Source organism: Eurytemora carolleeae, unplaced genomic scaffold (assembly GCF_000591075.1).
Source record: "Eurytemora carolleeae unplaced genomic scaffold, Eaff_2.0 scaffold126, whole genome shotgun sequence".
Classification (NCBI taxonomy): domain Eukaryota; kingdom Metazoa; phylum Arthropoda; class Copepoda; order Calanoida; family Temoridae; genus Eurytemora; species Eurytemora carolleeae.
In genome coordinates this window covers 153,341-165,420 of record NW_019396159.1, presented here as the reverse complement: position 1 = coordinate 165,420, position 12,080 = coordinate 153,341, and the positions used below count along the sequence as shown (strand labels likewise).

At 31.2% G+C, this 12,080-nt stretch overlaps 1 protein-coding gene across 1 annotated transcript in view; it reads right to left on the bottom strand.

Annotated features, from left to right (window-relative positions):
- LOC111696747 (diuretic hormone receptor) overlaps positions 1–12,080 on the bottom strand; it is a 68,951-nt gene that overhangs the window by 46,939 nt on the left and 9,932 nt on the right. The window contains exons 2-3 of the mRNA XM_023466469.1: positions 4,672–5,627; positions 3,796–3,884 (exon numbers count right to left, since the gene is read on the bottom strand). Coding sequence (XP_023322237.1) covers positions 3,796–3,884; positions 4,672–4,832 — 250 coding nt within the window. The 5' untranslated portion in view covers positions 4,833–5,627. The remainder of the gene's footprint in view (positions 1–3,795; positions 3,885–4,671; positions 5,628–12,080) is intronic.

Genomic DNA, 12,080 nt, shown 5'->3' with positions numbered 1-12,080 from the left:
TTCATCCTTCATCCTTCATCCTTCATCCTATCTTCATCTTTCATCCTTCATCCTTCATATTTCATCCTTAATGCTATCTTCATCCTTAATCCTTCATCCTTATCCTTCATCCTTAATCCTTCAACCTTCAACCTTCAACCTTCAACCTTTATCCTTCATCTCTCATCTGTCATCCTTCAACCTTCAGCCTTGAACATTCATCCTTCAACCTCCAACCTTCAATCTTCATCCTTCATCCAAGGTTCTTTAAGACTATTTTTCCATCAGCAAGTAAATGAAAAATGTAGATAGATGTATGATAGAAAAATGTTTCTCCTTTGATGGTTTAAAATGATAATAATTATTTTCTATCTTCTCTCTATATTGAGTTTAATGAGTTTTTTTACCAAATATAGATAAGATGTCCTCTACACGCAGTAGTTCACCATCATATTCAGCAATAGCGTACATAGGAAAAAAACTCTATAAACTTTTTTTGGAACCATATTTCTTGAACATAATCCTGTGCGCTCCCATTCTGCTATATTAATAGATTAATTAACAATAACAGACGGGACACTAGATGTCGTCTTTTCAAGATTTATGGGTTTTTCTTTTACAATAACCCTGAGGCAAAGGAGTTCCGCTCAGACAGTGTTGAATTACAGGACATGCGCGTAACTCCTTTGGGCCTCTGCCTCAGGGTTAATGTAAACGAACAACCCCTGAATCTTAAAAAGACGACATATAGTCTTCTATCTGCTATTGTTAATTAATCTATGGCTGTATTTTTTTTTATCTGCGCTTTTTTGGTTTTTCCGTAAGAGTTTTTTCAACTTTTTAATAACTTGATCTTTATCTTTCTCCTTTTTGTGTTCAATGACCGCTGGCCTGCCCTCCCCACATTCAACTTTAATTTGGTTGTTATACTGTATAGTTTTCTCTCCTATTTTGTTTTCCAATGGGATATGAAGCATAGAAGAAAAAATCATTAGACTTTATCATCCTTCATCCATTATCGACAATCTGACACCTATTATATAAATAGATAGATAAACCATTATCATCAACAATATCAATAGGACTTTTATCTCAAATGTTTTTAGTTTTTAGACCATCAAATCTCAATATATCCTTTTATATGACTTTATTTTTCACTATCATTAAATCTCTTTATTTTGTCCTCTAATTAAATCCCAATATTTTGGACAATTATAAATTCTCAATATTTTGAAATATCATTGAATCTCTATATATTGTACTATCAACAAATCTCAATATTTTAACAACAAATCTCAATATATTATTAAATCTCAATATTTTGGACAATTATAAATTCTCAATATTTTGGACTATTATTAAATCACTATATTTTGAACTATCATTAAATCTCAATATTTTGGACTATTATTAAATCTCAATATTTTGGAAAATTATAAATTCTCAATATTTTGGACTATTATTAAATTACTATATTTTGAACTATCATTAAATCTCAATATTTTGGACTATTATTAATTCTCAATATTTTGAAATATCATTAAATCTCTATATTTTGTACTATCAACAAATCTCAATATTTTGGACTATTATTAAATCTCAATATTTTGGACAATTATAAATTCTCAATATTTTGGACTATTATTAAATCACTATATTTTGAACTATCATTAAATCTCAATATTTTGGACTATTATTAAATCTCAATATTTTCGACAATTATAAATTCTCAATATTTTGGACTAATATTAAATCTCAATATTTTAAACTATTATTAATTCTCAATATCATTAAATCTCTATATTTTGTACTATAAATAAATCTCAATATTTTAAACTATTATTTATTCTCAATATTTTGAAATATCATAAAATCTCTATATTTTGTACTATAAATAAATCTCAATATTTTAAACTATTATTTATTCTCAATATTTTGAAATATCATTAAATATCTATATTTTGTACTCTCATTAAATCTCTATATTTTGGACTATCATTAAATCTCTATATTTTGTACTATCATTAAATATCTATATTTTGTACTATCAATAAATCTCTATATTTTGGACTATCATTAAATCTCTATATTTTGGACTATCATTAAATCTCTATATTCAAAAAAACTCATATTTTTGCTGCAAGTTAGGAGGAGTAATTCAATCATTATTAAAAAATATTTTCTCATAAACGTGTCCCCGTAATTTAAATTATTCGAGTCCAAGGACTCAAATTGGCTCATCAATGGTTGACTACGGTGTATTAATATGCTCATAATTATAATAATATAATGGTATAATGGTATAATAATATAATGGTTGACTACGGTGCTCATAATTTAACATATGAAACAAGATTTCCTTTCTTCCATTTTCCAACTGGAACATTTTTCAATATTCATTCAAAAGGTTTCGAAGTGGCTCATATGTTCCAATTTTCCCAATGTTTCTACCCACACCTTACATTTATATCATATATAATCTTAAACTAATCATTAATCAAGACTGCTCTTCTAATCCTCATTAAAATCACAACAAATATATTCTATTCTACAGTTAGGACTGGTTAGTAAAAGAACTATGCAAAATCAAATAGAAAGGAATTAAAAGTCTTTGCCACAAACCCAAATATTCTTATCCCCATATCTTAACAATCTGAAAAAGGATGATTTTAAACCAAAACTGAAAAAAGTAGGATGGTTTTAAACCAGACATTAAAAAAGAAGGATGGTTTCAACCTGCAGACCTTAAGAAAGGAAGCCAGAACTTTAAAAAGAAGAATGGTTTTAAACCAGACCTTAAAAAAGAAAGGATGGTTTTTAACCAGACCTTAAAAAGAAGGATGGATTTACACCAGATCTAAAAAAGAAAGGATGGTTTTAAACCAGACCTAAAAAATGAAAGGATGGTTTTAAACCAGACCTTAAGAAGAAGGATGGATTTACACCAGATCTAAAAAAGAAAGGATGGTTTTAAACCAGACCTAAAAAAAGAAAGAATGGTTTTAAACCAGACCTTAAAAAAAGAAAGAATGGTTTTAAACCAGACCTTAAAAAAAGAAAAAATGGTTTTAAACCAGACCTAAAAAAAGAAAGGATGGTTTAAACCAGACCTTAAAAAGAAGGATGATTTTAAACCAGACCTAAAAAAGAAAAGATGGTTTAAACCAGACCTTAAAAAGAAAGGATGAATGATTTTAAACCAGACCTTAAAAAGAAAGGATGGTTTAAACCAGACCTTTAAAAAGAAAGGATGGTTTAAACCAGAACTTAAAAAAGAAAGGATGATTTTAAACCACACCTAAAAAAGAAAAGATGGTTTAAACCAGACCTTTAAAAAGAAAGGATGGTTTAAACCAGACCTTAAAAAAAAAGGATGGTTTAAACCAGACCTTTAAAAAGAAAGGATGGTTTAAACCAGACTTTAAAAAGAAAGGATGTTTATAGAATTCAAATATACAACGGAAGGATAGTTGTAAACTAGAGCTTAAAAAAAGAAAGGATGGTTTCAAGCTAAACCTTAAAAAAAGGATGATTTATAAAAACAAATATAAAACGGAAGGATGGTTTTTAACCTGACATAAAAGGAAGGATGTATTCTGAATTAAAGATGGAATGAAAGAATGGTTTCGAATTCAAATTGTGCAGATTGGTTTGAATTAAAAATGGAAAAGAAGAGAATATTATTTTAATAATCTGCAGAAAGAATTGTTCTACACCAAATATTTAATGAAAGAAAAACTGCTTTGACGGATAAGTATAAAAAGTTCATTTTTTTCTCCTAGTGCTACTTTTTTTGCCTATAACTCTGATACTTACTTGAGGTATCATAAAGAAGTCCATTTAATTCCGCCATACAAGGGAGACTAGCTGTATCTCCGGCTTCGGTCGGGGACCAGCAGGATATCCTATTTACTCAAACAAATTCAATTCAGAAACCAAACCAAACATTTTGGGAGATTTGATGATGTTAAATGTTTCGTCGCCATTTTGAATTATGTCACGTGATGTGTAAATACTGCATAATCTGCATGTACAAATTACTTTTTTGAAGAATATAATTGGTCATGTGGTTACGTGTAAAGAATCGTAAAACAAAGTACGATATCAATTATTTCTTACCAGACACTTTTATTTATTATTATTTAAGAATTCAGCATTTTTATATTTTAAAGATCTAATAAATTTGTAAAACTTAATGATTATTACTTAGTAATTGATATTCTTCTAAATTCATAGAATTCTTTTAGAATAAACATTTCTTTTCAGTTTGGGTTACGAACACTTCTACGTAGGAGCCTTTCCAGAAACCTTCTCAATGCGCTTTGTTACCTTAGTTATCTTAACATACACCGAAACGGAATAATAAAAATATGGAAACAGTCAGAAAAATTCCCTGCAGTTGTCTCTGTCATTCTTTGCGGGTAACCCTGTATATATAAGTTTAATAAATATAAGAATATTAGATAAGTTAATATGAATAAAAAGACGAATTTTAACATATCGTAGAAAATCTGCGTTAAAACTTAGCAAGGAAAAATAAAATTTAAAAAAATTTAAGTCTGGATGATTTAAACCAACCTCCAGGTTCAATTTTCTACTGGCGCATATAGTATACTTTTAAAATTTAAAACTTTCATTAAATTTTGAAATTTTAGTTTTGAAAATAATAATGAATAATATTTGAGTATTTTCCTGTCCCAATATGGTGGGCAGAAGGTTCCAGTTTTCTCCTGGTTGGACTCCAACCAATCTCTCTCCTCTGTCTCACATTCAACCCGTCCTGGACTATCCTCAAACACAAACCCATAGTCTCCGTACTCAATGTAGGATGAGTTAATGTCGTCATAGTTCATATTTGCTCTAATCTATTCTGCTCGAAACTCCATGTTTGTCACTAAATCCGCGGTTCTTAAATCCTCAAAATTCACTTGAAAATTCATAAACCATCAAGAGTCACTAAATCAGCTGTTCTTAAATCATCAAGAGTAACTTTATCAGCTGTTCATAAACCATCAAGAGTCATTAAATCAGCTGTTCATAAACCATCAAGAGTTACTTTATCAGCTGTTCATAAATCATCAAGAGTCACTAAATCAGCTGTTCATAAACCATCAAGAGTCATTTAATCAGCTGTTCATAAATCGTCAAGAGTCGATTGTCAGCTGTTCATAAACCATCAAGAGTCACAAAATCAGCTGTTCTTAAACCATTAAGAGTCACTTAATCAGCTGTTCATAAACCATCAAGAGTCATTTAATCAGCTGTTCATAAATTGTCAAGAGTCGATTGTCAGCTGTTCATAAACCATCAAGAGTCACAAAATCAGCTGTTCTTGAACCATTAAGAGTCACTTAATCAGCTGTTCATAATCTATCAAAAGTCACTAAATCAACTGTTCTTAAAACATTAAGAGTCACTAATTCAGCTGTTTATAAAGCATCAAGAGTCACTAAGTCAGTTGTGCTTAAAACATAAGTCACAAAATCACTTGTTCTTAAACCATTAAGAGTCACTTAATCAATTATTCTTAAACCATCAATAGATCTTCTATCTTCACTAAATCAGTTCTTCATAACCATCAAGAGTCACTCAATCAGCTGTTCTTCGATCTTCTAGAGTCACTAAATCAGCTGTTCAAGAAAAATTACCTGAAAAATAATGTGGTTAAAAATGTGGTTAAAATAATGTGGTTAAAATGTGGTTAAAATAATGTGGTTAAAAATGTGGTTAAAATAATTATAATATTCAGTGTACAGTGTTCAGTATAATATGTACTGAACACCACTAGTAAATAATATTCAGTGTACAGTGTTCAGTATAATATGTACTGTAGTAAATAAGTTTTGAGATGAAAAATTCCTTCGCAGAATGTTTTTCTATTGAAAAAGGATGAAAATAAAAGATGAAGATGACACTGGTATAAAATCAATTCTAGCATCAAAAGAAAGTTTTTGACAATCTTTGTCATCATGATTCTAAATAATAGTTTAGGAGAGATGAAAGAATATTCTTGCAAAATGCCAAAAAATGTAATGTCCTAGGAAAAAGATTAAATCTGAGACTTCTCCTTCACTTCCCTTACTCCTCTCCCCTTACTCCCTTCCCCTTCCTCCTTCCCTTTTTCCAACCTCATTCTCCTCCCCTTTCTCCTTCTCAATTTCATTCTCCTTCCCCTCTATTTCCCTCCTTACTCCTCCCTTCTCATTCTCCAAATTTTGAATTCGGTATAACCGACATTATAATGCTTAGCAATTGTGCATTATTATTGCGTCTCATATTTTTATATGGAAAACTTTCCAAGATTAAACAATTTTTGTTGACATTTGATAATATTTATATATTTGAACCAACAAATTCAATTTTTAGATGTTTTTTTTACATTTTATGATAAATACATTGGTAAAATAAATAAATAGTTTATATTTGGAACTAGAATATTTCATTTTAATACCAGAAAAACAAAATAAATGAATAGTTAAGCCAAAATATCGAAATAAAAGTTTTAAGTATGTGTTTTTTAGCCATTAAATATGATTTTATGAGCTGAAGAGAACCTTGGTTAGAATATTTTAAAGTCTATAATTAGGATTAGTATAAAGTTAAGATTTTAAAGGTTGTATTCATTTTTTCTCGCGAAAATCAATCTCTGCTCACTACTGAACCGTCTGAACTTCTTCAATCTCTGCTCACTAATGAACCGTCTGAACTTCTTCAATCTCTGCTCACTACTGAACCGTCTGAACTTCTTCAATCTCTGCTCACTACTGAACCGTCTGAACTTCTTCAATCTCTGCTCACTACTGAACCGTCTGAACTTCTTCAATCTCTGCTCACTACTGAACCGTCTGAACTTCTTCAATCTCTGCTCACTACTGAACCGTCTGAACTTCTTCAATCTCTGCTCACTACTGAACCGTCTGAACTTCTTCAATCTCTGCTCACTACTGAACCGTCTGAACTTCTTCAATCTCTGCTCACTACTGAACCGTCTGAACTTCTTCAATCTCTGCTCACTACTGAACCGTCTGAACTTCTTCAATCTCTGCTCACTACTGAACCGTCTGAACTTCTTCAATCTCTGCTCACTACTGAACCGTCTGAACTTCTTCAATCTCTGCTCACTACTGAACCGTCTGAACTTCTTCAATCTCTGCTCACNGGGGGGGGCATGTAATAACAAGTTGGTAATGAGTTCATATGAAAAAGTCATAAACAAAAACATAAACATGATTATGGAAACTTACATCATGTCGAAAAAATAATATAACAAGGAAAACAATAATTCTAGAAACAAATACACACACCCGTCCTGAACAAAAATATAAGTTTGATTAAAAACCCATTGGATGAGACCTATCCCATGAGTGAAAGCTGGATATCTGTTGGACTTATGTTCACCTTTTTTTAAGATCTGATTTGATCCTTCTTGTTGGTATAGTTATAGACCATAGAAACCCGAAATACATAAATAAAATATCTCTACGCAATATCTTACGTTTGGAACAAGATACAATGTTTTCAATCATAGTTTTAGATCACACGGTACTTTTTCAACAGTTTTGTTATGATATTGAACCTAACTAGCTCTGCTCGCGCGGAACAGACAAAAACAGTCATGATGACCTCAATTGACCTTTGATAAAATATTTTCTTGTTCTTGAAAATGTTTATTAAAAGTACTGGAACACCTTTAAAATCCATGGTCTATGGCTACACCAAGAAGGATCATATCAGATTTTAAAAACTGGTGAAAATAAGTCCAACAGATATCCAGCTTTCACTCATGGGACAGGTCTCATCCAATGTGTTTTTAATCAAACTTATATTTTGTTGAGGAGGAGTGTGAAGTGTGCACAAGCTCAAACTAAAGAGTAAACACATAAATATTATTGAAGAAATCAAAATGTTGAAAATACTAAAACTTCATTTTAAGCCATGGATTTTTTAGTTATTTGGGGGGGAGGTGCCAAATTTATTAATTTGTAGCGTGAAGATTTAATTAAGAATGATGCAATTTTTTAATTTAAAGTTATTCTGAAAATAAATTTTACATTACAGTACATTTGGTTAAAAATATTGATTTAAAGACATGCATGCATAATTAATTGTGAGGCAGGCTAAGTTTGATCTGCATCCTTTAGATTTTTTTTTGCGGATTTGTTTTTCTGCCAATTTGCGAAAAAGTTTACAAATTTTAAGTTCTTATATTTGGTGCAAATGAGTCAGAGGAATGTTGTTGAATACTATTAGGCCTAGGATCTTGACAAAGATGGGGCGGGGGCGGGGTTCCNGTTCAAAGTGTACAAATCATGTAAATGTTCACAAATTATATGCAGTATAGAACATTAATACAGTATGTTCCCTAGACTATCCATTTCAATTTCGAATTTTTTAAAGCTGTTAAATAAACTATATAAAATGAATTAGGTGAATAAAAACCATCATTTGATTTATAGTTATAACGGAAAATTATCGTTTGTAAAGTGAGCGGCATAGCATCTATGTAAAATGATCATTGGTCAATTATGAAACCAGCCTATTTCATAATTTGGTTTTCTTTTAATATTAATTTTAGATTTTCTATGAAATGATGTTCCAGGGCCCAAAAGGTTATATAACACAAATATGTGAAGTACACTTGCAGTATGGAAACAGTACAACAAAATGGCCGTTTTACACTTTTTTCTAGAAAATTCCACTCTAATATATATTCTATTCTCTTTGGAATTAGGTCTGTCAACACTGCACAAGTGCTGATTTAATGTACTTTGAACTGTTTAAAGTTATATATATATACTGTATATAGATAGATAGATAAAATATAATTATTATGTTAGATTTGAGTTGATTATTAATATATTGTTTATTTGATATTATTTTTATGCAACAAGTTTTACTAATAGATCACGTTCCTCTACCGCTTTAGTGGATGTAAATTCAAATAGAAGGAGCCTGAAGTCAGACCGTATGACCAGGCGGGACAGTCCAAACCAGGACCAAAAGGTTGGCCCAGTTCGGATATACCAATGTACACCGGTTGTGTGTGAGCTTAATAATCAACTTATTTAGTGAATTGGGTCTTTCAACAAGTGCTGTGTTTAATGTTTACTGAACTATTTCAAGCTATAACTTAAGTCTAACAGTCGTCTTCCTATTCTCACTGTAGGCATGTATTTAACGAATAGATAGATAGAATATAATTATCATGTCAGATTTGAGTTAATCATTTATTGTACTACTTCACCTCTAATAACGAGTTTGGTCTTCTTGACCCGCCTTTAGTGTAATATTCTTTTGCTGATATATCTATCGTGATACCCATAAAAATGTGGAATAGGAAGACGATATCTATGCAATCTGATGTTTGATATTTTTTGTAAGCAAAAAGTTTTACAAATATGAAATAGCTTAAAAGTTAACTTATTAAATGAATTGGTTCTATGTACACACCGTACTGTACAAGTGCTCTATGTACACACCGTACTGTACAAGTGCTGTGGTTTTTATGTTCATTCGACCATCTAAAATAATGACTTGAGTTTGTTTAAACTTGATATAGGGGATTCTTTAATTCAAACATACACTAGGTTTTTACGTGAAAGATAGCAGAATAAGAAAAGGAGAAGGTGTAAAAATATGAAAATGATAAGAGAGAAAATAGAAATGAAAACGTTCAGCGGGAAGAAAAGGAAGAAAAATGAGAAGGAAGGGCACTAGACTAGAGTATGGGAGAAGAAGAGAAGAACTGGAGTATGAGAGAAGAAGAGAGGAACTGGAGTATGGGAGAAGAAGAGAAGAACTGGAGTATGGGAGGGGAAAGGAACTGAAGTATGGGAGAAGAAGAGAGGAACTGGAGTATGGGAGAGGAAGAGAAGAACTGAGTATGGGAGAAGAAAAGAAGAACTGGAGTAATGGAGAAGAAGAGAAGAACTAAGTATGGGAGAAGAAGAGAAGAACTGAGTATGGGAGAAGAAGAGAAGAACTGAGGATGGGAGAAGAAGAGAAGAACTGGAGTATGGGAGAAGAAGAGAAGAACTGGAGTATGGGAGAAGAAGAGAAGAACTGGGGTATGGGAGAAGAAGAGAAGAACTGGAGTATGGGAGAAGAAGAGAAGAACTAGAGGATGGGAGAAGAAGAGAAGAACTGGAGTATGGGGGAAGAAGAGAGGAACTGGAGTATGGGAGAGGAAAGGAACTAGAGTGGATTGATTGATAGTGGTAGAATATTCTGAAGATTGATGTGGTTGGATAAAAGAGAAACAAGGATTAATGCTCTCTCAATGTTTAGTTTAGTTCTAGTCTATGCTTGATAAACTGTATAATCTGCAGTGTGCAATCTTATATTTGTAAATCTTATTCAAACAAATTTGTTTTTCCTGTTTTTTAGATTTTTCTTTTTAATTCTAATTTCTGAATACTCTCTCCTATAATTTCTCTCAAGCTTTTTGTTTAAGCTAAGCTACATAGTCAGAGTTATTTAAACCTGAAGCGTAAACTTTTGAATTTTATTTTAATTAGTTTAGGAATGATTTTATTAAAGGGGTGTAGGGACTGCTGAATCCATTTGAGGGAGTTTTTAACAGATTTAAAACACATAAGTTTTTATCATTGTAATACTATTATTCTTTGTCTGCAATCCTGATATTTTCCTAACCTCATTTTTTAGTAATATATTTGCTAGCCTGACTTTCTGAAAGTAATAAATTTGCTAGACTGATTTTCTGAAAGTAATAAATTTGCTAGACTGATTTTCTGAAAGTAATAAATTTGCTAGACTAATTTTCTAAAAGATATATATTTTCTCCTTTTCTAATGTTTGTCTACGTAAACTTATGTTTGTCTAGTCTCCAACCCCTTTGTTTGGTGTTTTTACACTTTACAAACAATCGACTGGCGTCCCGACAAACCCCTCCCTCTCTCTCCCCTTCTGAAGAAAATGTACACTGAACTAAATTAATGCCCCCCCCCCACTTCTGAAGAAAATGTACGACGAACAATCTCAAGAACTGACGAGGGTCAACCCAGACCGAAATATATTTTCAATAAATGTGGAACTAACAACTACTTTTTTACTCTACAGAGGTTTGGTCCATCACCATCACCGAATTTTAAACAAAATCTATGTTTAAAATATAGCAACAGGATAATCTTAATTATTAACATAATACTTACATTTTACGGTTAAATACTTCTACATTGTACCCAACCCCCTATTGTAAACATTAAACACTGAAACTCAAAAATAATATTTAAACTTTTTATTTTCTTTTCAAATTAGTATCGAGGAATACCTTAGATGCTTATTGACTTTCTATTCCAAATGTGTGTTTACATATCCGCGTCAAGGTTATATACTACTAAACTTACATACAGGCGAGAGAAACTAAAAAATAAGGAAAATAACATTTTAAACTGTCAAGATTTTTTCAAATGACGAGTATGTTATACTCAGGCATCCGGGGAGAGAGATTTATTTTCATTTTCTTATTTGACGTTTGACGTGCTGAGAATTTATTGGGATAAAAAGTTTGAATTATGAATTCATGACAAAACCTTTTAATGCTCAATATTAAAGTTGTACTATTATAAAGAAAAAGAAAGAATATAATTAACGAATAAAAACGAGATTTTTTAGAAACCCGTTCTAGAAATTATCGTGTTTGGTGGGAGACCCCAGAGCCTGAAATTTAAAAGAGTATCATTGAACGAGACTCCTGAGTTTCCTTTTTGGGGTCTTAACACTTGTGTAGATTTTGTTTTAAGAGATTCGAAAAAAATGGAAAACATAAACAAACTGAATTATATAATATTTCATAACAAAAATATTTATTTTCACAAAACTCCCTAACCCCGTTCATAAAACCCGGGTTTTAGAACTGGTTTTAATAACGATACCCTGTCTTAAGTTTTGGGCCCAGAGCCCAAAACTTAAGACAGGGTATCGTTATAAAAACCAGTTTTGAAACCCGGGTTTCACGAATGGTGTTAAGCAGTTTTGTGGATATAAATATTTTTGTTATGAAATATTATATTATTTGGTTTTCTTCATATTCTCCTTTTTTTTGAATCTCTTAAATTAAAATCTACTCAAATGTCAGGACC